The sequence below is a fragment of the Salmo salar genome, chromosome 19, assembly GCF_965601325.2.
Source record: "Salmo salar chromosome 19, fSalSal1, whole genome shotgun sequence".
Taxonomy (NCBI): Eukaryota; Metazoa; Chordata; class Actinopteri; order Salmoniformes; family Salmonidae; genus Salmo; species Salmo salar.
The window spans coordinates 30,429,295-30,454,434 of NC_138309.1; the positions used below are offsets into that span (position 1 = coordinate 30,429,295).

At 42.8% G+C, this 25,140-nt stretch overlaps 1 protein-coding gene across 2 annotated transcripts in view; it reads left to right on the forward strand.

Annotated features, from left to right (window-relative positions):
• LOC106578684 (POU domain, class 6, transcription factor 2) overlaps nucleotides 1-25,140 on the forward strand; it is a 148,447-nt gene that overhangs the window by 95,004 nt on the left and 28,303 nt on the right. For both annotated transcript variants that reach the window (XM_014157779.3, XM_014157781.3), the window contains exons 7-9: nucleotides 1,934-2,089; nucleotides 15,621-15,830; nucleotides 19,239-19,392. In XM_014157779.3, the coding sequence (XP_014013254.1) occupies nucleotides 1,934-2,089; nucleotides 15,621-15,830; nucleotides 19,239-19,392 (520 nt within the window). The remainder of the gene's footprint in view (nucleotides 1-1,933; nucleotides 2,090-15,620; nucleotides 15,831-19,238; nucleotides 19,393-25,140) is intronic.

Below are 25,140 nucleotides of genomic sequence, written 5' to 3' on the forward strand. Positions count from 1 at the left end.
GTCAAGCAAATGCTGCCAAGTACTATAACAGTAAACCAATCAAAACCTGGGTACCATCTCTGCTAATTGTGTCTGCCAATCATGTTCTCTGTTACAAAAGAAGTAAACACAGCTGATGCCAGCTCGAGGTGGAAGGAGAGAGGGGGAGCCCAGGAGTCGGAAATGGCGGCGAGTAGTGTGGAAATGGAGGAAATTGAGAAAAAGTTGGTAAAGCAACAGCTGTGCTGGAATGCAAACAATATGGGTGTCAGTTCTGAGTGGGAGGATGAGGGTCAAGGACTGGAATGGTCGGTAGTGGAAAGACATAGGAAGAAGAGAGATCATGATGCAGAAAGCAGTTAACCGTTTAGTAAAGAAAGCATATTTAGGGCAAAGGCAGGAAGCCAGAGTATTGCTGTGTTTGAGTCGAAAGAGGTGATAGTGTTTGATGAGACCACAGGGCCTCACTTACACCCTTTCCAACTAACTAATGCCATAGAGAAAGAGGTAGGTGAAGTGAAATTAGCTCGGTTCATTGGAAATGGTAGATTGTTAATATTTTGTGGTAGCCAGGCTCAGCATGATAAGATTCTGAAAATGAAAAAGCTTAATGGGAAGAAGATTAAAAGCCATGACCCTGGTGCTTATGTTATTTTCCCCAGTGTATTGATCCCTGTGTTTCCTGTCTCTCTGTGCCAGTTCTTCCAAGTCAACCAGCGTTTTTCCCGCTCTCCTGCTTTTTGCACTCTCCTTTTTCTAGTCCTCCCGGTTTTGACCCTTGCCTGTTTCTGGACTTTGTACCCGCCTGCCTGACCATTCTGCCTGCCTTGACCACGAGCCTGTCTGCCACTTTGTACCTCCTGGAATCTGATCTGGTTTTGACCTTTTTGCTTGTCCACGACCATTCTCTTGCCTACTCCTTTGGATTAATAAACATTGTAAGACTCCAACCATCTCCCTCCTGTGTCTGCATTTGGGTCTCGTCTTATGCCTTGATACAGAAGTATATGAAAGATATTGCACATCCACTATTCATTGAAGTTAAATCTATCCATATTGTTTTTACATGGTTATCCTTTTGTCTATGCATTTTCTATGTGCTATTAGGATTTTCAGTTGTTTCACCAGGCCTCAATTGTTTGAACATTAGCCCTTCATAACATTATTGCCCACCAGCACAAGCCAGTCGCAGCTTAAGAAGTGTTTCTATTATTTCTCTATTCTGTTGAGTAATTGGACAGTCTCCTCTGTCGGCCTGCTCTTCGATCTACTTACACAACCTAATAAGGCTCTGCTCTGCTGCACTACAACCAAATCAGCAGAGCATTTTCAGGCCTAATAAGTGGTTAGCTTGATTTATATGGGTAATCTCATGCTCCTACTTGGCTGGAGCTCCACAGGCTCTGCCCACACGGAGACCTCCTTTACAACTGCTTGGCCAGTCCACCAGTTCCAGATGAGTCCATTATAGCCGGGGTAAAGACGGTCATTTTTTAACCCTCGAGATGAGCGGTGTGGTGGCGGGGTGGTTCAGAGTGGGAGGTGTTGATGCATGGCCACCGTGGCTCCTTCTATTGTTAGAGCTAGATGGTCTTGGGCTGCCTGTCCCCTGTAGAGACGGTGCTGGACCCTGGGGGCCACAGGAAGCACTTAGACTGGTAAAATTGCCACTTATTCACCGGCCCACCCCAAGCTTTCATCTGGGCCCTGGAGCACACACCTCTAGGGCCTGGATGATGGACTATTGTACATATAGACATCACAGTACAACTGTCGTTAGGAACAAAGCATTGGCACTCTATTTTCTCAAGCTACTTCACTTTCTTCATCCTGCACTCTCTCTCCCATGTTTGTGTATGCTAACATTTCAAGAATACCAATAAACCTTATTGCTACTGATCAAATAGCATAATTTATTATATTTGACCTCTAATGGTGGATTGTGTACCTTCAGTTGAACCCTCTGGCCAGCCAGGCAGCGGTGGCGGCGGCGGCGGCGGCAGCTGCAGCAGCTATGGGCTCCATCGCCGGGTCCCAGGTCTTTGGCAACGCCCTCTCCAACCTGCAGGCTGGAGTCACGGGGCAGCTGGTCACCAATGCACAAGGACAGGTGAGTGTCCACTCATTATACCACTTATAGCACAAAAAGTGATGTATATCAGGTTTCAACTTTTCATAAGACCTGTCTGGAATGAAAACCTAGTGGAAGATCACATCCCACAATGGTGGTTACTGTTACAGTACATTTCCATGCTGTTCAGTGCTACAATAAACACTTTTCACTAACTAAATACATGCAAACAGAATTCCAAAGAATGGATGGTCTCAATATTCAGCTTTCTTATGTAGCAATGTTGTTTGGGGGTTTATTTGTTTATTTCTCAGCCCCGTGGCAGACATCCTGCCATATGTTAAGCTTTTTGGGAATAAACAAAGCCCTTCTTCCTCTTATCCGCATTTGCCGGTCACAGTAAAATGCTGACCTTGTCATATTTACAGGGTGGCTGCAGAATTGTTCCATCAGTAGCCAGTGGCTTGAACAATGACACTTGTCAGAGTGGGGCCCTATCTAATGAATCATCTTATTGCAGGTGTGCACAGCACATATTCAAGGAACATTGTATGGACAATGTGCCCTTTCATGCCAGCCAGTTATTTACCTTAACCCCTGTTTCATCCCTCTCTCTCTGCACTCCTCCCGCTATCCTGTTTATCACCAACTTAAAACCACTGCCAGACGAATGCCTTAGATGTTGGCTCTCATAGTTTTATGATAAGACAGACCTTATTCCATGTTTGTTGTGTAGGAAATCTGTAAGGCGTAAGAGTTGCCGTACAGGAGATTTTTTCTCAATATGCTCATGACTAAGCAATGCACATATTGCAGGCTACTAATAATTGTGTAAAAATGTGTTTCTCAAGAGTGTATATGTTCTTCTTCTGATAAGCTGTAGACCACACTATCTGCCTAGCTGTCTACATACCACCACAGTCCAATGCTGGCACTAAGACCGCACTCAATGAGCTGTATACCGCCATAAATAAACAGGAAAACGCTCATCCAGAGGTGGCACTCCTAGTGGCTGGAGTCTTTAATGCAGGGAAACTTAAATCTTTAATTTATCAGCATGTTAAATGTGCAACCAGAGGGGAAAAAAACTCTAGACCACCTTTACTCCACACACAGAAATGCGTACAAAGCTCTCCCTCGCCCTCCATTTGACAAATCTGACCATAATTCTATGCTCCTGATTCCAGCTTACAAGCAAAAATTAAAGCAGGAAGCACCAGTGACTTGGTCAATAAAAAAGTGGTGATGAAGCAGATGCTAAGCTACAGAACTGTTTTGCTAGCACAGACTGGAATATGTTCCGGGATTCTTCAGATGGCATTAAGTGCATCAATGACGTCGTCCCCACAGTGACTGTACATACATACCACAACCAGAAGCCATGGATTACAGGCAACATCCGCACTGAGCTAAAGGGTAGAGGAGCGGGACTCTAACCCGGAAGATTACAAGAAATCCCGCTATGCCCTCCAACGAACGATCAAACAGGCAATGCTTCAATACAGAACTAAGATCGAATCGTACTACACCGGCTCCGACGCTTGTCAGATGTGGCAGGCTTGCAAACTATTACAGACTAAAAAGAGAAGCACAGCCAAGAGCTGCCCAGTGACACGAGCCTACCAGACGAGCTAAATTACTTCTACTGTATGCTTGCTTCGAGGCAAGTAACACTGAAACATGCATGAGAGCATCAGCTGTTCCGGACGACTGTGTGATCACACTCTCCGTAGCAGATGTGAGTAAGACCTTTAAACAGGTCAACATTCACAAGGCTGCAGGGCCAGATGGATTACCAGGACGTGTACTCCGAGCATGCGCTGACCAACTGGCAAGTGTCTTCACTGACATTTTCAACCTCTCCCTGTCTGAGTCTGTAATACCAACATGTTTAAAGCAGACCACCATAGTCCCTGTGCCCAAGAACACTAAGGTAATCTGCCTAAATGACTGCCGACCCATAGCACTCACATCTGTGGCCATGAAGTGCTTTGAAAGGCTGGTCATGGCTCACATCAGCACCATTATCCCAGAAACCCAAGACCCACTCCATTTGAATACCGCACCAACAGATCCACAGATGATGCAATCTCTATTGCACTCTACACTGCCCTTTCACATCTGGACAAAAGGAACACCTATATGAGAATCGTGCCCTCAAAGCTTATCACTAAGCTAAGGACCCTGGGACTAAACACCTCCCTCTGCAACTGTGTCCTGGACTTTCTGACGGGCTGCCCCCAGGTGGTAAGGGTAGGTAACAACACATCCGCCACGCTGATCCTCAACACGGGGGCTCCTCAGGGGTACGTGCTCAGTCCCCTCCTGTTCTCCCTGTTCACTCATGACTGCATGGCCAGGCACGACTCCAACACCATCATTAAGTATGCCGATGACACAACTAGAGGTCGACCGATTATTATTTTTCAACGCCGATACAGATACTGATTATTGGAGGGCCAAAAAAGCTGATGCCGATTAATCGGCCGATTTTATAATTTATTTTTTATTTGTAATAATGACAATTACAACAATACTGAATGAACGCCTATTTTAACTTAATATAATACATAAATACTATCAATTTAGCCTCAAATAAATAATGAAACATGTTCAATTTGGTTTAAATAATGCAAAAACTAAGTGTTGGGGAAGAAAGTAAAAGTGCAATATGTGCCATGTAAAAAAGCTAACGTTTAAGTTCCTTGCTCAGAACATGAGAACATATGAAAGCTGGTGGTTCCTTTTAACATGAGTCTTCAATATTCCCAGGTAAGAAATTTTATGTTGTATTTATTATAGGAATTCTAGGACTATTTCTCTCTATACGATTTGTATTTCATATACCTTTGACCTTTGGATGTTCTTATAGGCACTTTAGTATTGCCAGTGTAACAGTATAGCTTACGTCCCTCTCCTCGCTCCTACCTGGGCTCGAACCAGGAACACATCGACAACAGCCACCCTCGAAGCAGCGTTACCCATTTAGAGCAAGGGGAACAACCACTCCCAAGTCTCAGAGCGAGTGGCGTTTGAAACGCTATTAGCGCACACCCGGCTAACTAGCTAGCCATTTCACATCGGTTACACCAGCCTAATCTTGGGAGTTGATAGGCTTGAAGTCATAAACAGCGCAATGCTTGAAGAATTGCGAAGAGCTGCTGGCAAACGCATGAAGGTGCTGTTTGAATGAATGCTCACGAGCCTGCTGCTGCCTACCATCGCTCAGTCAGACTGCTCTATCAAATATCAAATCATAGAATTAATTATAATATAATAACACACAGAAATACGAGCCTTTGGTCAGTAACATGGTCGAATCCGGAAACTATCATTTCGAAAATGAAACGTTTATTATTTCAATGAAATATGGAACCGTTCCGTATTTTATCTAACGGGTGGCATCCCTAAGTCTAAATATTCCTGTTACATTGCACAACCTTCAATGTTATGTCATAATTATGTACAATTCTGGCAAATTAATTGCGGCCTTTGTTAGGAATAAATGGACTTCACAGTTCTCAATGAGCCAGGCGGCCCAAACTGCTGTATAGAACGCAAGAGAAGTGACACAACTCCCCTAGTTATAAGAAATTCATGTTAGCAGGCAATATTAACTAAATATGCAGGTTTAAAAATATATACTTGTGTATTGATTTTAAAGAAAGGCATTGATGGTTATGGTTAGGTACATTGGTGCAACGACAGTGCTTTTTTCGCAAGTTCGCTTGTTAAATCATCACCCGTTTGTCGAAGTAGGCTGTGATTCGATGAGAAATGAACAGGCACCGCATCGATTATATGCAACGCAGGACACGTTAAATAAACTAGTAATATCATCAACCATGTGTAGTTAACTAGTGATTATGTTAAGATTGATTGTTTTTTATAAGATGTTTAATGCTAGCTAGCAACTTACCTTTGGTTCTTGCTGCGCTTGCGTAACAGGTAGTCAGCCTGCCACGCAGGCTCCTCATGGAGTGCAATGTAAGGCAGGTGGTTAGGGCGTTGGACTAGTAACCGGAAGGTTGCAAAAACGAATCCCCGAGGTGAAAAGGTAAAAATATGTTGTTCTGCCCCTGAACAAGGCAGTTAACCCCCGTTCCTAGGCCGTCATTGAAAATAAGAATGTGTTCTTAATCTGACTTGCCTATTTAAAACAACGTGTAAAAAAAACAATAAAATAAAAAAGATAAAAATAATAATAATAATTTACATTTAAAAATAATAATAAAATAAAAAAAAATAATAATAATAATGATAATAATAATAATAATAATAATAATAATAATAATAATAATAATTCGGCAAATCGGTGGCCAAAAATACCGATTACCGATTGTTATGAAAACTTGAAATCGGCCCCAATTAATCGGCCATTCCAATTAATCGGTCGACCTCTAGACACAACAGTGGTAAGCCTGATCACCAACAACGACGAGACAGCCTATAGCGAGGTGGTCAGAGACCTGACCACATGGTGCAAGGACAAAACTTCTCCCTCAACGTGATCAAGACCAAGGGGATGATTGTGGACTACAAGAAAAGGAGAACCGAGCACGCCCACATTCTCATCGATGGGGCTGTAGTGGAGGAGGTTGAGAGCGTCAAGTTCCTTGGCGTTCACATCACCAACAAACTAACATGGTCTAAACACACCAAGACAGTTGTGAAGAGTGACAGTTCATGAGACTGAAAGATTCGGCATGGGTCCTCAGATCCTCAAAAGTTTCTAGAGTTGCACCATTGAGAGCATCCTGACGGGTAGGATCACTGCCTGGTATGGCAACTGCTCGGCCTCCGACCGCAAGGCACTACAGAGGGTAGTGCATACAGCCCATTACATCACCGGGCCAAGCTTCCTGCCATCCAGGACTTCTATACCAGGCCACCCTAGTCATAGACTGTTCTCTCTGCTACCACACGGCAAGCAGTACCGGAGCGCCAAGTCTAGGTCCAAGAGGCTTCGAAACAGCTTCTACAAAAAACTTTCTTCTGAAACTCATCAGTCTATTCTTGTTCTGAGAAATGAAGGCTATACCATGGGAGAAATTGCCAGGAAAGATCTCGTACAACGCTGGGTACTACTCCCTTCACTTAACAGCGCAAACTGTCTCTAACCAGAATAGAAAGAGGAGTGGGAGGCCCTGGTGCACAACTGAGAAACAGACGCATCACAAGTCCACACCAGTCTCAACGTCAAAAGTGAAGAGGCGACTCCAGGAGTTCCTCTGTCCACTGTCTGTTCTTTTGCTCATCTTAATCTTTTCTTTTTATTGGCCAGTCTGAGATATGGCTTTTTCTTTGCAACTCTGCCTAGAATGCCAGCATCCCGGAGTCGCCTCTTCACTGTTGACGTTGAGACTGGTGTTTTGCGGGTACTATTTAATGAAGCTGCCAGTTGAGGACTTGTGAGGCGTCTGTTTCTCAAAGTAGACACTCTAATGTACTTGTCCTCTTGCTCAGTTGTGCACCGGGGCCTCCCACTCCTCTTTCTATTCTGGTCAGAGCCAGTTTGCGCTGTTCTGTGAAGGGAGTATGTAACGATGTGCGCTGAGAGTTGAGAAGCATGCTCAGGGAGTGAGTGTTTTAATAAAATAAATGGAACATAATACAAAACAAGAAACACTAACAGCACACAGACCAGAAACAGAAACAATGACGCCTGGGGAAGGAACAAAAGGGAGTGACATATATAGGGAAGGTAATCAGGGAAGTGATGGAGTCCAGGTGAGTCTAATGACACGCAGGTGCGCGTAACGATGGTGACAGGTGTGCACCATAACGAGCAGCATGGTGACCTAGAGGCCGGAGAGGGAGCATATGTGACAGAGTAGTACACAGCGTTGTACGAGATCTTCATTTTCTTGGCAATTTCTCGCATGGAATAGCCTTCATCTCTCAGAACAAGAATAGTGTCACAAGGAGTGGCCTGAGGAATCAGGAGAGGTGGAGTCAGGCGCAGGAGACAGATGATTCCGGGAATAAACTTTTAATAAATATTCTCACGGAAAAAATGACAAAAGAACGGTGTGCAGGGTGTGCTAAATAAAAGGCACCACCCTATTACAAACGATAACCAGGGACGCAGCCCAAAACAATACTTCGTAATCCCAAGAGGGAAAAACACTAATCCTCATAAACAACATACAACCCGGACAACAAACAATCCCGCACAAACCACAAACCTAACTAGCTAGCCTAAATACCCCTCCCCACTAACAACTAATACAAAACAGGTGCGTAACTAACCTAGGCCTAACTAACAGAACGTGAAACATAAATCAGTGGCAGCTAGTAGGCCGGCAACGACGACCGCCGAGCACCGCCCGGGCGAGGAGGGGCGCCACCTTCCGTAGGTGTCGTGACAAATAGACTGATGAGTTTTCAAAAGAAAGTTCTTTGTTTCTGGCCATTTTGAGCCTGTAATGGAACCCTCAAATGCTGATTCTTCAGATACTCAACTAGTCTAAAGAAGGAAAGTTTTATTGCTTCTTAATCAGAACAACAGTTTTCAGCTGTGCTAACATAATTGCAAAAGGGTTTTCTAATGATCAATTAGCCTTTTAAAATGATAAACTTGGATTAGCTAACACAACGTGCCATTGGAGTGATGGTTGCTGATAATTGGCCTCTGCCTATGTAGATATTCCATAAAAAAAAAAAAAATCTGCCGTTTCCAGCTACAGTAGTCATTTACAACAATAAAAATGTCTACACTGTATTTCTGATCATTTTGATGTTATTTTAATGGACACAAAATGTGCTTTTCTTTCAAAAACAAGGACATTTCTTAGTGACCCCAAACTTTTGAACGGAAGTGTACATATTACCTCAACTAACCTGTGCCCCCGCACATTGACTCTGTACCGGTACCCCTGTATGTAGCCTCGCTATTGTTATTTTACTGCTGCTCTTTAATTATTTGTTATTTCTTTACTTTTTTAGGTATTTTTCTTAAAACTGCCATGTTGTTTAAGGGCTTGTAAGTCAGCATTTCACTGAATACACCTGTTGTATTCGGCGCATGTGACAAATAAAATTTTATTTTATTTCTATGCGTTTGCCCACATGTAGTATATACTGTAAACAGCATGCGCGAGTGATGCTAAACACGGCTAATGAGAAAGTACGGGTTTCCCTGGTCTGGAAATGCCCAGAGCGCCGGGGACAGATCGCCATGGAGATGGATTTGATGGGATGCTCTGTGCTTTTGTAATGTCATGGCGACTGACACTGGCTGACATAATAAGGTCACAGAGACGGTCAAAGCCCTGGGTGACAGTCCTTTGCTCCCCCACCTTATTATTCAGAGCATTATTCAGTCTGAGCACTCTGAAACATGCACTACACTACTACTAACTCAGGATCCCCCCACCACACACGCACACACACGCACGCACAAACACACACACACAAGTGGATACGCGTGCACATGCACACATACCCCTCTGATACAGGAAACATTACAGAGGTTAATGCATGCCTGAGGACCAACAAACAGTGCCTCAGAAGCTGAATGCCCACCATAAAAGCAGCACTTGTGTCAGTCTGTAGAATCCCAAACAGACTTTGGTGTTTGTTTTGCTGGAAGAATGATAGAGGAACTAGAATCCCTCCAAAATGTGTGTTCTTGTTGAATATTATGTTGTGGTTTAGCTAGGTTAGGAAGCAGTCGTTTAGCTAGGTTATGCAGCATCGTAACAGCATTGTAACTGTACTAAAAGCTCAAGGAATTTGAACAAGGTATCCGAATGAAAATGCCTGTCCTGCCTTCATTTGGAGTCCTTTCTTCTGCTATAGGTATTTTAATCTGAATGAAGTATTTGTATTTTGAAGAGAGGATAACACAGTAGATGACCCTGTCATTAATGCCCACTAAATTTCTTCCTCTTAGCTTATTAGAGTAGGTTCCAGACAGGGGCCTTATTAAAAAGCATTGGATTTGATAATGTGGCTTTAACATGTGTCCACCTGATTACATTTGTCAATCTTTTTTCACTTTCCAAGGCTAGTCGATGAAGCCACTCTTCAGTCCTATCTTTTTGAATACGGCTGTGAGAAAATAGTAAAAATTAATTTGATATCAATACACAGATTGCCTTAGGAAAGCATTACACCATTTTACTTTAGTTTCCTCAGTATCTAATACAACGATTAAGGTCAAATATATTGAAAAATATCTTGAAATACAGTGAGGGAAAAAAGTATTTGATCCCCTGCTGATTTTGTACGTTTTCCCACTGACAAAGAAATGATCAGTCTATAATTTTAATGGTAGGTTTATTTGAACAGTGAGAGACAGAATAACAACAACAAAAATCTAGAAAAACGCATGTCAAAAATGTTATAAATTGATTTGCATTTTAATGAGGGAAATAAGTATTTGACCCCCTCTCAATCAGAAATATTTCTGTCTCCCAGGTGTCTTTTATACAGGTAACGAGCTGAGATTAGGAGCACACTCTTAAAGGGAGTGGTCCTAATCTCAGTTTGTTACCTGTATAAAAGACACCTGTCCACAGAAGCAATCAATCAATCAGATTCCAAACTCTCCACCATGGCCAAGACCAAAGACCACTCCAAGGATGTCAGGGACAAGATTGTAGACCTACACAAGGCTGGAATGGGCTACAAGACCATCGCCAAGCAGCTTGGTGAGAAGGTGATAACAGTTGGTGCGATTATTCGCAAATGGAAGAAACACAAATGAACTGTCAATCTCCCTCGGCCTGGGGCTCCACGCAAGATCTCACCTCATGGAGTTGCAATGATCATGAGAACGGTGAGGAATCAGCCAAGGACTACACGGGAGGATCTTGTCAATGATCTCAAGGAAACTGGGACCATAGTCACCAAGAAAACAATTGGTAACACACTACGCCATGAAGGACTGAAATCCTGCAGCGCCCGCAAGGTCCCCCTGCTCAAGAAAGCACATATACATGCCCATCTGAAGTTTGCCAATGAACATCTAAATGATTCAGAGGACAACTGGGTGAAAGTGTTGTGGTCAGATGAGACCAAAATGGAGCTCTTTGGCATCAACTCAACTCGCCGTGTTTGGAGGAGGAATGCTGCCTATGACCCCAAGAACACCATCCCCACCGTCAAACATGGAGGTGGAAACATTATGCTTTGGGGGTGTTTTTCTGCTAAGGGGACAGGACAACTTCACCGCATCAAAGGGACGATGGACGGGGCCATGTACCGTCAAATCTTGGGTGAGAACCTCCTTCCCTCAGCCAGGGCATTGAAAATGGGTCGTGGATGGGTATTCCAGCATGACAATGATCCAAAACACACGGCCAAGGCAACAAAGGAGTGGCTCAAGAAGAAGCACATTAAGGTCCTGGAGTGGCCTAGCCAGTCTCCAGACCTTAATCCCATAGAAAATATGTGGAGGGAGCTGAAGTTTCGAGTTGCCAAACGTCAGCCTTCGAAACCTTAATGACTTGGAGAAGATCTGCATAGAGCAGTGGGACAAAATCCCTCCTGAGATGTGTGCAAACCTGGTGGCCAACTACAAGAAACGTCTGACCTCTGTGATTGCCAACAAGGGTTTTGCCACCAAGTACTAAGTCATGTTTTGCTGAGGGGTCAAATACTTATTTCCCTCATTAAAATGCAAATCATTTTAACATTTTTGACATGCGTTTTTCTGGATTTTTGTTGTTGTTATTCTGTCTCTCACTGTTCGAATAAACCTACCATTAAAATTATAGACTGATCATTTCTTTGTCAGTGGGCAAACGTACAAAATCAGCAGGGGATCAAATACTTTTCCCCCTCACTGTAAGATACATTTATTGTATTATGCCTTGTTTAGGTTTAAATAAGCTAAATTATCTGCCAATGATGTTAGATCATTTAGCTTGATACAGAAAAACAAGAAAAATAATAATTTGAAGTGAATTATCACTCAATGTAAGATATTTAGGCTTGCTTAGATTTCACTTTTTGCAGTGCACAGTTAATATTGTATTTACTGAATTGTTGTGGACATACACTATATTTCCAGTTTACTATAGCATAGATACTGTAGTAAAAAACTGTAGTATACAGTATACTATAGTAATTACTGCAGTGTTTTTGCGTACTGTAGTATTTACTGAAGTGTTTTTGTGGATATTACTGTAGTATTTACTATAGTGTTTTTGTTTTACTATCTTGGATAAGGCAGTGGGAGTATTCTCCTTGAGGAAACCTACTGGACAAAATACTCAAAGAGCAAATTTTCCATAACCTGTAGGTAGGTAGGACTGAGGTCTGAATGAATAACATTTTTTACATTTAAAAAAAAACATTTTAGTCATTTAGCAGACGCTCTTATCCAGAGCGACATACAGTAGTGAATGCATACATTTCATACATTTTTTTTTTCTCCAAATAACCTGTAGAGAACAAAATATATGGTCTATACTTGGCATGTAGGTTTCTCCCTTCTCGGTCGCACAAAATGGGATATAGGGGAGGGGAATGGACAGGGTATATGCAAATGAAATACTGTAGTATAATATACTATACTAATTACTATAGTGTTTTTGCAGACTGTAGTGTTTTTGCAGAAATCACTGTAGTATTTACTGTAGTGTTTTTGCTGTCTGAGGTATGCTGTAGTATTTACTAGTGTTCTACAGTATACTACAAAATTCTATAGTAAGTACTACACATGATCGAGGGATACTACAGTGTGTAGAATATTATTCTACAGTAGACTACAGTTTACTAAGTAATTCTATTGTAAGAACTGTAGTATTCTATTGTAAACTGTAGTATTTTTTCATGTGGGATGGGGGGACTCCCAGTGCTGTTAACCCTGGTACCTGCTCTGTGTTTCCTGGTGAAACCCCCATGAGCCTAGGCTGTTGGGCCCATCCATCCTCTTCACTGAGCGTTGATAAAGGCCAGAGCCCACAGGGCTGACTGCTGTTACTAATGCACACAATGCCAGGTAGGAATACACATGCTCTGTTAACCTGCATGTGCACAACCACAGAGGGACTCCATTGAAATACAAATCAGACCTCAGTGGTAGAGGAAACATATTCTGACATTGTCATTTTAACTTTTGAACACCTGTTTTCACCTAACAGCGGGGCAAATAAAGGCAGGTAAATAATACTGTAGGTGTCTGTATATTTTGTAATATGGTAGAATATTCACACTGTGTTAGGACCACAATCAAAAGGGCTTTACATCTGACTTTGTGATCTTATAAAGCAATTAACATCCTTTATCAAATGTTTATGCTTGATGTCTTTGAGCTGTAATGAAGTAAGTCAGGAATTCCAAACGTTTCTCAACCTGGGTCTCTATCCCAACCTGGTTCTCTATTCCCAGCACGGAGATAGCAGGAGGGGAAAATGGCCAGAGATATTGTCTGGCCACCATGGCTAACACCACAGATTGCCCTGGCCTGGCTGGATAGATGAGACAGCATTTCTGTGGAAACAAGAGAAGAGCAGGATAATCTTAATGAGTTCTGCTGAGAGAAAGGAGAGAGAGAGGAGGATGCAGGTCCTGACCGTTCCTGACACACCACACTATCACGAGTGGAAAACAAATACATGAGGAAGAAAAAGACAAAGAGAAGAAAGGTAAACATGACGGATGCTGGTTGGACAAAGCTGACAATACTATTGTTTGTTAGAAGGTGCCACAACCTATGTGACTCTGTGTGTATAAAATGCCATACCTGGCTGTAGTCTGCCACCGAACGATGTATTCTCCATGGACCTCTCCATGAATCTACAGGTTTCCATCAGAATTGACATGTTTTACATAATCAGTGTCACAATCAACTGCCTTGAGAAACGCCTTCTGAGCACTGCCATAGATCATCCAAGAGGTCTGAGGGAGAGAAGGAGATGTGGTGGTAGCGGTGCATCCGGGGAAAGAGCTAAGCTGTCAGTTCCCTGCCTGTGTTATTACGCTTATCACTTATAGAATAACCACTTAATCCAACGAGGATGAATAATTGAGTGGAACAAGTCCTCCGCCACAGAGGCACGCGAAGCCAGATGTCGAGACACATGAGCGTCAGGCGGCGCAATAAAATATGCTAAGTGGCAAGAGAGCAGAGCATTACATGGGGAATCAGCGGAGGCGACACAGAGCCCGGAGAGAGAGATAAATTATCTGACGCTTAACACGAAGCAACGTAAGCAAATGAGCCGTGGAGGGATGAATTACAGATTGCCGGCCTACCTTTCTACCACTGATCCTTCCCCATTATGTCAAACAGAGAGGGGGAGAGGAGAGAGAGGCATGGCAGGGAGAATCAGATTAGCACTGGAAGCAGTAGTGAGATGCTGGACTACAGTATGGGGGGACCTGTTTGCATCTCGCTGTGAAATTATATATAGTGGCAGGTGCATGTGTAATAATTGTATCTCTGACCTACAGTATATATATATATATATATGATTATTTTGGTGATTTATACACAATGCTTGAATTAGGCAGCATGAGCTACCAAAAAGTTAATTGTGCTTGTGTCCATTTATTTCGGTAAAAATCTTTTGCCTTTGTTTTCTACTATAACAAAATACAACAATGCTACCCCAAATCTTCCAGCCAGGTCCAAATGACAAGTTTTGTAAAATAATTGCAAGCCCAACCATGTTCACTCTCCTCTGGCATAATTAGGCTGCATGCTGTGGTCCTGTCAGTGGAGAGAACAGGCAGAGAGACTGAAACTCTGAAGCTGTCTGTCCAGGACCAGTCCACAGATTACATTAACCTTCATCATTGTGAAGAGGCGCTAAGTCCCCCCCTAAAGCGCTACTCTTGGCCGCACTCTGGCAGCTCTGAGAGCTAAAACGCTGCGGTGACACTCTGCCGCCCCCTTTGATCTGCACTTCCTGATTACAGCCATGGAGGAGAGAAGAGGAAAGCTGGGGAGGGGGGGATGAGAGGAGGAGAGGGGAGGAGGGGATGAAGCACCCCAGGGACCCTGGGAGCTGAATTGGACATTTGGGGTGTGTGTGTGTGTGTTGGTGTGCATGCAAGCGCACTTGTGTGTGTATGTTGAAGGGGGGGGGTCTCTCAGTATTAGCAACCCCCCTTAACAGAAACCGACAAATACACATATACACACATGAATCTTACACACACGCCCCTCTCCTGGCCTGGTGATGGATAATACAGGCAGTGGTCTGCACCAGCACACACACACAGGTACTCAGAGCTGACCTTTGCAGTGTGCTCCCAGCAGTGGGCTCTGCCTTCACTTGGTTTGGCCTATAAAACCTCCTCTATGACAGATGATCAGATAATCTATCTGTGCGTTCCCTCACACACATGAACTCAACCATCAAGTGCTTGGGCTTTGATACTGCCATTCCAAATGTTTGTGCGTCCACTGATATACATGTATTGTCATACGCAATACACAAGTATTTGATGTGGGAGTTCATATAGAATCTGAAAGGCGCTCTATACTTCTGTGCAGTAGATCATAAGTACAACAGTTGTAACGATGTTCGCCCTCCTACCCTTATCCATGTACTGTAGATCAATGGAATGACCCATCTGATTTCTTCTCCTCTCACCCCTCCTTTTTCAGATAATTGGAACGATCCCACTGATGCCCAACTCTGGCGGGCCCTCGAGCCAATCAGGGGGCGGAAACCCTGCGCTGCAGGTCCAGCCAATTACACCTCAGCTTCTGACCAACACCCAGGGCCAGATCATCGCCACGGTGATCGGCAATCAGATCCTGCCTGTCATCAACACCCAGGGAATCACGCTGTCACCAATCAAGCCTGGACAGCAGGTAACCACACACATGTACTGTATAGTACACACACACACACACACACGAGTCACATCACATACAAGACACATGAAGATATATTCCTACTCACAGAAAATGCCAATTGAGTACATTCGAAGACCAAAAATCTGTGTAGATATAGCTTTTTTCTGTTTTCTCGTGAGAAACAAAACTAGTCAAGTCTTGATGTTTTTTCAGCTATCACGTCTTCTCATCTTCTGTCTAAACACAACTTGAGAAGATTTCCTTCTCATAAACATAACTCCCAACTGTAGCATTTCATTGCTCCCAGTGTTTGGAAGTGGTTGCTTTCGATTAAACTAGTCTCTTGACTAGGGCAGTAAAGATTACAGAAGTGTGACAGAAAGAAAGAGTGATATATCAAAATTTGTCAGGCCTTTGAAAATATACTCTTTTCTTAGGAGCTAATAAGCAGCACGAGGGTGCATCCTCACAAAGGTGTGTGTTTGTGTGTGTGTAAAGCACCTGTCAGGGACCTCTCAAACTCCCTCTCTGGCAGTCTGCAGAGCCCCTGCAGAGCCAAACGAAAAACAACGCTTTTCATCACCCCACTTAAAACTCAAACACTACCTCACCCTGTTTTTTTTCTCTCACTACCCGCTCTATTTCTCTCTCTCATCCTCCCCACCTATTCGTGACCTTATCTGTGTCCTGAGCATGTCGTAATTCTCCTTAATCACACATTTAAAAGGAGAATTGTGTGTCTCTAGCTAGCGTAACAAGACAACACCAGACCGAACCTCTAAAAGAGGCTCTCCTAATACATGCACAGAAGAACATGAGTTCTATGGCGCTATATGTTTGACAGTGAGCTCAACCCCCACCTAGTGCTGAATTGTTATGTACAATGTAAATGTTCTTCCTTCTTTTGGACTTCTAAATGCATAGTAGGCGTCAGAGGCACACTTACCAAATAAAACAAAAGAAATGTCAAAGCTTTAAGACTACCTACTATGGACCAGGCTTGAAACATGCTATGTAAACGGCTAGGGCAGTAGGTGTGACTTCACGGAACACCAGATCACACTCACGAATGAATAAATGCATTTGTAATAATGTTTATGTGTTTTGGTCCTCACTTCAAAGCCACGCGCGTAGACAACGACTGTTCCACGGGTATAATTTACGGTTGTCAGCTCCGGCAGTGCCGAATATTTCAAGTGAAGCTAGATAATTCTCTCTGCCTGTCAGCCGTCTTGACAGTATGTGCATCGCTGTTGACATCCACCACCATTCCAAACAAACACATGCCGATGGGAAAATAATTAATAGCGAGAGAGAGAGTATTGAGAAAGCCAACCTAGTTTACGGAGGAGACAGCTTTCACTTTAGAGTGAAGACGTACGTATCAGCTTGATCTTGTAAGAGCAATTCATTTGCGCAACAAACATGAAAATACATAGTTTTCTTACAGCCGCAGTACATTGCCTGTAAATCATACATTATCTTTGATACGGGAGCGGCGGTGTACATGGTTCTTTTCCTGCGCGGACTTGCCTTTATTAGCAATTCCCTTATGTGATGACTGGAGAAAACACCCTATAATTGTCATAGTTTTTTCTACACTCCTGTATGGCAGGCTGGGGATGGTAGAGGTATTCACTTTTTGTACCCGTTCTGAAATGGACCTGGGGCTTTCCCACCCGAACCCGATATGGATACATTTTTATTTATTTATATATAGACACTAGTTCCGAACGGACCCGAGGACAACTAGACCCGTTCCATATCGACCTGGTCGGATCCAGACCCGATCCAATCCGAGTGAGGGAAGCAGAAGAAAATATCTATTTTTAAGCTACTTTATTGACCGGAGTTGATAAAGTGAGAGGAGGGAGACAGAGGTGCTGCTCTGGCAGGCGGGGAGGGACCCTACTGTGAGCGAGTGACACTGGGAGCAGGGAGGGAGAGACAAGAGACAGCAATCACGCCGACTAGCGCTATAGTAGACTAAAATATGTCATATCTAGGTTATTTATCATCAAATATGACTGCATCAAACTGGGAGAAGCTAGTTAAGCTAGCTAACGTTAGCTACCGTAGCTAGGCTAATTGACGTTGCAGTGCATGTGCTTTCTCATCCTACAGTTACAAATATTCTGAACTCCGTTCAGAATATGAAGTAGTAGCCTACCTGTTGGCTCTTGGTCGTTGTTGCCTATCCTTCTTTAACTTTTAATTTGTCATTTTAATTGAATCTTCCATTGATTAGATATCTACTAACTATTGCCGTTTCGATGATTTATGATTGGTCAAAAACAACAACAATCTATACGCTACACACTCCACTATCGTGAAAAGCATGAAGCAGCAGCATAAATGATACAATTTCTCTCTCTACTGCAGCAGTCGCGTTCGGATATGTACGGGCCGGGCCCTTCCGGGCAAGTCAGTTAAAAGTACACATACCCGGGCCGAGACCATTGACAGTCGTTTCAGATTCAACCCAGACCTGTGAAATTATTCAGAATTCTGGATCTGGATCTGCTCGAGTCCCGGATCGGGTCTCGGGTATTCGGGTACAGGTGGATCCATGAAGACCTCTAGGGGACGTTATTGCTCATGGAGAGCGGAAGAGAGCGAGAAATACAAACAGCTGAGCCACCATTCATCTCCTATTAAAACCCAGTGTCTCTTTTATACTAATCTAACACTTTCTGTTTCAATTGTAATCTAGCTCTAAATAGTCTTCTCCAGAGATGGGTAACTTTGATGGTGGTGAGGGCCACAAAAAAACGGAACTCATCATGAGGGGCAGTGGCTTGTGGGTCTTCATACCCACATCCATAACCCCCCCACTTTGCAAGCAAAACATTTTAGCGGCCCCCCTCATGACAGTGAAGAGAAGGGCGTAGAGAAAATGTTCTCGTTTTAAAGCAAGTTTGCTGCAATTCTACACATTTTGCGATGGGGCGGAGAGAAGATTTTGCAATTTTCTAACTTGTTTCATGAAATTCGACTAATTTTGACATGGGGCAGAGAGAAGGTTTTGCCATTTTATATCTAATTTCATGCAATTCTACACATTTTGCCATAAGGTAGAGGCAAATGTTTTCAGTTTTTAATATGATTACTGATGATCGATGGGCCCCACCCCGGTCTGTAATTTGACCATGCTCACTACAAGTTTAGATAAGCTGGCCGCTAGACTAATTTACCAATCCCCCCAAAAAATTATCAGACATGGGCTAATTAAGTGACTGCAGATGCACAACCAAATTTTGAAATTGCACCTTGTATACTCTATTATTCTCAGACCCTGACTGAGTTCCTAAAAATTATTGAGAAGATAACTTGTGCTATTAAGGTGTAAAATTATAGTGGTTATATTGTTGTTTTAAGTGAATATATTCAGTCAATATTTAATTTCTGTGTGTGTGTCTTCAGCTGCCTCAGGCTCAGCAGGTTCAGACAGGCCCAGTGTCGTCTCAGCCCAACCTACTCCACATGCCCCACAGCCAGAGTCCTCTCCGCCAGGTCTCTTCCTCCTCCTCATCGTCCTCTTCCTCCTCCGCTCTCAGTGTGGGTCAGCTAGTCAGCAGTGAGTACCCGGCGACACCCCCACACGCAAACACACACACAAACACACACGCACACATATTAAAATAACATACAAGCATACAGATAAACCTACATTGTCAGAGAATTACATTTTGTAATTGACCACAGTCTTTGGTATGGTGAACCTTCTGTTTCAAGAGTGCTGGCTTTCTGTTTGTCCAAAAACATTAGATTTTTCAGTAACCCTTCATTTTATAGCCTCTTAATTACTATGTATTTACATAGTAACAAAAACAATATACATAGTAACAATTTAGCCTTAAACAACCAAGTAAGTATTACATACATACTTATATAAGTAAGTACAGGTAAGTAAGAAGTATAAGTAAGAAGCAGTGTTGCTATGTAAATATGTAGTCACGCCAGTCTCTTTCAAAGTAATACCTAAGAAAAACCAATGAACATACATGGTAATTTATCATTTAAATGCCTTCATTTAAATACCTTCAAGTGATCCTCTTTTGTTGATATTCTCTCAGTTGTTTCCGTGTACTTTACCTTTAGTTACCATGTATGTTCATAGTAACAGGGTTGTAAAATTAAGTCATGTCTGTTTCCATGTAGATACAATGTAGTTACTTGTGAGTTACCACCGTATTGGTTGATTCCATCACAGGAAGACAACAGCAAATCTGTCTGTGATCCTACCCTACATGGTACCACCTTTACACTCGCAGGGTAGGTAGGAGGTAAGAGGGCTGTAAAATGAAATCATTGGTAATACCATATACGGTGCTTATAGAAAAGTCTACACCCCCTTTAAAAATATCACCTTTTGTTGCCTTACAGCCTGGAAGTAAAATGCATTAAAATAGTAGTTCTCCCATTGATCTACATCATACCCCACAACTTCCAAGTGAACATTTTTATTTTTTTAAATCAATAAAAAAATAAAACCTGAAATAGCTTGGTTGGATAAGTGTCCCTTGTAATAGTGATCCGAAATTAGCTCAGGTGTGACCAATCACCTTCAAAATCACACACCAAGTTAATTGGCCTCAATTGTAGTGATTGACATGATTTCAGGATAAATTCAGCAGTTCCTGTAGATTCCCTCTGCTGGGTAGTGAAGACGATTATTAAGAAGTGAACAATATCACAAGGTGTATGGAACCACCAAGACCCTGCCTAGATCAGGCCATCCCTCCAAACTGGATGACCGACCAAGTAGGAGACTGATCTGAGGCTACCTTGAGTCCAATGGCAACTTTTAAATAGCTATGGGCTTTTATGGCTAAGACTGGTCAAAGTGTGCATGTGACAACAATAAAGCACTCCACAAATCTGGCATGTATGATAGGGTGGCAAAAAGGAAGCCGTTACTCAAGAAAGCCCAAATTGAATCCCGTTTGAAATGCAAGAAAACACTTGGGAGATTCTGTAGCCGTGTGGCAAAACGTTTTGTGGTCTGACGAAACTAAAATGGAACTTTTTCGGCCTAAATGCAAAGCGTTACATTTGGTGCAAATCCAACACAACACATCACCCAAAGAACACCATCCTTAGTGTGGCAGCAGGTAGCCTAGTGGTTAGAGCGTTGGGCCAGTAACCGAAAAGTTGCTGGATCAAATCCCTGAGCTGGCAAAGTAAAAATATGTCGTTCTGCCCCTGAACAAGGCAGTTAACCCACTGTTACTAGGCTGTCATTGTAAGTAAGAATTTGGTCTTAACGAACTTGCCTAGTTAAATACATTTTTAAAAGATAGTGTGAAGTGTGGTGGCAGCATCATGTTATGGGGATGTTTCTCATCGTCAGGATAGAAGGGAAAATGCATGGCGCAATGTACAGAAAACTCCTTGAGGAAAACCTGCTGCCATCTGCAAGAAAGCTGAAACTGGGATGGAAGTTCACCTGTCAGCATGACAATGACCCGAAGGTCAAAGCTACAGTGGGGTTGCTAAGTAATAAAAAGGTAAATGTCCTTGAGTGGCCCAGTCAGAGCACCGCACTAAATCCAATGGAAAATGTGTGGCATGACTTGAAGATTGCTATCCATCAATGCTCTCAAAGGAATGTGACAGAGCTTAAACAGTATTGTAAAGAAGAATGGTCAAATATTGCCAAATCTAGGTGTGCAACCTGGTCTCAGAGCATTTCGTATTATTCTGTAAGTAAATCCGAGAAACTCTATTTAGTATGATATGTTACAAATGATAATTTGTATGATATGTTTCGAATTGAAATTGGGATTATAGGTTACACATTCCAATTTGTTGTGGCTAACAATAGCCAGGTGGCTAACATTAGCTAGGCTAAGGGTTAGGGGTTAATGTTAGGAGTTAGGTTAAATGGTCAAGGTTAGGGTTGGGAAGGGTTAGCTAACATGCTAAGTAGTTGCAAAGTAGCTAGAAAGTAGTAAGTAGTTGCAAAGTACAGTACCAGTCAAGTTTGGACACACCTACTCATTCAAGGTTCTCTTTATTTTGACTATTTTCTACATTGCAGAGTAATAGTGAAGACATCAAAACTATGGAATAATGTAGTAACCAAAAAATATATTTTTTTAGATTCTTCAAAGTAGCCTCCTTTTGCCTTGATGACAGCTTTGCACACTCTTTACATTCTCTCAATCAGTTTCACCTGGAATGCTTTTCCAGCAGTCTTGAAGGAGTTCCCACATATGCTGAGCACTGGTTGGCTGATTGTCCTTCACTCTGCTGTCCAACTCATCCCAAACCATCTCAATTGGGTTGAGATCAGGTGATTGTGGAGGCCAGGTAATCTGATGCAGCACTCCATCACTCTCCTTGGTCAAATAGCCCTTACACAGCCTGGAGGTGTGTTTTGGGTCATTGTCCCATTGAAAAACAAATGATAGTCCCACTAAGCGCAAACCAGATAAGATGGCGTATCGCTGCAGAAAGCTGTGGTAGCCGTGTTGGTTAGGTTTGCCTTGAATTCTAAATAAATCATTGACAGTGTCACCAGCAAAGCACCATCACACCTCCTCCTCCATGCTTCATGGTGGGAACCACACATGCAGAGATCATCCGTTCACCTATTCTGCGTCTCAAAAAGACACGGTGGTTGGAACCAAAAATCTCAAATTTGGACTCATCAGACTAAAGGACAGATTTCCACCGGTCTAATGTTCATTGCTCGTGTTTCTTGGCCGAAGCAAGTCTCTTCTTCTTATTGATGTCCTTTAGTAGTGTTTTTTTAAGTAATTCAACCATGAAGGCATGATTCATGCTGTCTCCTCTGAACAGTTGATGTTGAGTTGTGTATGTTACTTGAACTCTGTGAAGCATTTATTTGGGCTGCAATCTGAGGTGGTGTCAACTCTACTGAAATGATCCTCTGCAGCAGAGGTAACTCTGGGTCTTCCTTTCCTGTGGCGGTCCTCATGAGAGCCAGTTTCATCACAGCGCTTGATGGTTTTTGCGACTGCACTTGAAGACTGCACTTTCACAGTTCTTGAAATTTTCCGTATTGACTGGCCTTCATGTCTTAAAGTAATGATGGACTGTCGTTTCTCTTTGCTTTTTTGAGCTGTCTTGCCATAATATGGACTTGGTATTTTACCAAATAGGGCTATCTTCTGTATACCACACCTACCTTGTCACAACACTACTGATTGGCTCAAACACATTTAGAAAGAAAGAAATTCCACAAATTAACTTTTAACAATGCACACCTGTTAATTGAAATGCATTCCAGGTGACTACCTCATGAAGCTTGTTGAGAGTGTGCCAAGAGTGTCCAAAGCTGTCATCAAGGCAAAGGGTGGCTACTTTGAAGAATCTCAAATATAAAATGTATTTTTGCTTACTACATGATTCAATATGTGTTATTTCATAGTTTTGATGTCTTCACTATTATTCTACAATGTAGAAAATTGTACAAATAAAGAAAAACCCTTGAATGAGTAGCTGTGTCCATACTTTTGACAGGTACAGTATCTAATTAGCAAAAATGCTAAAGTTGTCCATGATGAGACTCAAACACGCAACCTTTGGGTTGCTAGACGTTCGTGTTATTCACCCACCCATCCACCTCTACAAACTATTCTCCTTTCATTTTTTGCCTTAAGTAACCTTCTGTATTACGTAACCATACCAAACACAACATATCATACTAAAATTTCAGTGTCCCGGATGTACATTTACTATGTTACGTCTAATCTATGAGACCAGGCTGAGGTGTGTAAAGTTGGTAGAGACATATCCCAACAGACTCACAGCTGTAATTTCTGCCAAAGGTGCTTCCACCAAGTAATAATTCAGGGGACTTATGACTTGTCCAATTATGATATTTCAGTTTTGTATTTTTAATATAGATTTACACTTCATGACCAAAAGTATGTGGACACCTGCTCGTCAAAAATCGAATTCCAAAATCATGTCCAATAGAATGGAGTTGGTCCCCCCTTTGCTGCTATAACAGCCTCCACTCTTTTGGGAAGGCTTTCCATTAGATGTTGGAACATTGCTGCGGGGACTTGCTTCAATTCAGCCACAAGCATTTACATTTTAGTCATTTAGCAGACGCTCTTATCCAGAGCGACTTACAGTAGTGAATGCATACATTTCATAAATGTTTTTCTCCGTACTGGTCCCCCGTGGGAATCAAACCCACAACCCTGGCGTTGCAAACACCATGCTCTACCAACTGAGCCACACGGGACCAAGCATTAGTGAGGTTGGGCACTGATGTTGGACGATTAGCCCTGGCTCGCAGTCGGCGTTCCAATTCATCCCAAAGGTGTTCGATGGGGTTGAGGTCAGGGCTCTGTGCAGCCCAGTCAAGTTCTTCCACACCAATCTCGACAAACCATTTCTGTATGGACCTCGCTTTTTCCATGCTGAAACAGGAAAGGGCCTTCCCTAAGCTGTTGCCACAAAGTTGGAAGCACAGAATCATCTAGAATGCTGTAGCAGTCACCCAAGTCATAGACTGTTCTCTCTGCTACTGCACGGTAAGCGGTACCGTAGCGCCAAGTATAGGTCCGAAAGGATCCTTAACAGCTTCTACCACGAAGCTTACCCCCCCTTTGTTTTTACCTACATGTACAAATTACTTCAGCTAACCTGTAACCCTGCACATTGACTCGGTACTTGTACCCCTAGTATATAGCCTCGTTATCGTATTGTGTTACTTTTTTTTTATTTTTTTTTTACTTTAGTTTATTTAGTAAATATTTTCTTAACTCTATTTCTTGAACTGCATTGTTGGTTAAGGGCTTGTAAGTAAGCATTTCACTGTAAGGTCTGTTACCTGTTATATTCGGCGCATGCGACAAATAAAATGTGATTTGATTTGATTCGCGTTAAGATTTCCCTTCACTGGAACTAAGGGGCCTCGCCCGGACCATGAAAAACTGCCCCAGACCATTATTCCTCCTCCACCAAACTTTACAGTTGGCACAATGCATTGGGGACAGGAAGTGTTCTCTTGTCATCCGCCTAACCCAGATCTATCCGTCGGACTAGTGAAGCGTGATTCATCACTCCAGAGAACGCGTTTCCACTGCTCCAGAGTCCAATGGAGGTGAGCTTTACACCACTCCAGCTGATGCTTGGCATTGCGCATGGTGATCTTAGGCTTGTGTGCGGCTTCTCGGCCATGGAAACCCATTTAATAAAGCTCCTGACGAACAGGTCTTGTGCTGACGTTGCTTCCAGTCAGTTTGGAACTCGGTAGTGAGTGTTGCAACCGAGGACAGACGATTGTTACGCTATACGTGCTTCAGCACTTCTGTGAGCTTGTGTGGCCTACCACTTTGGG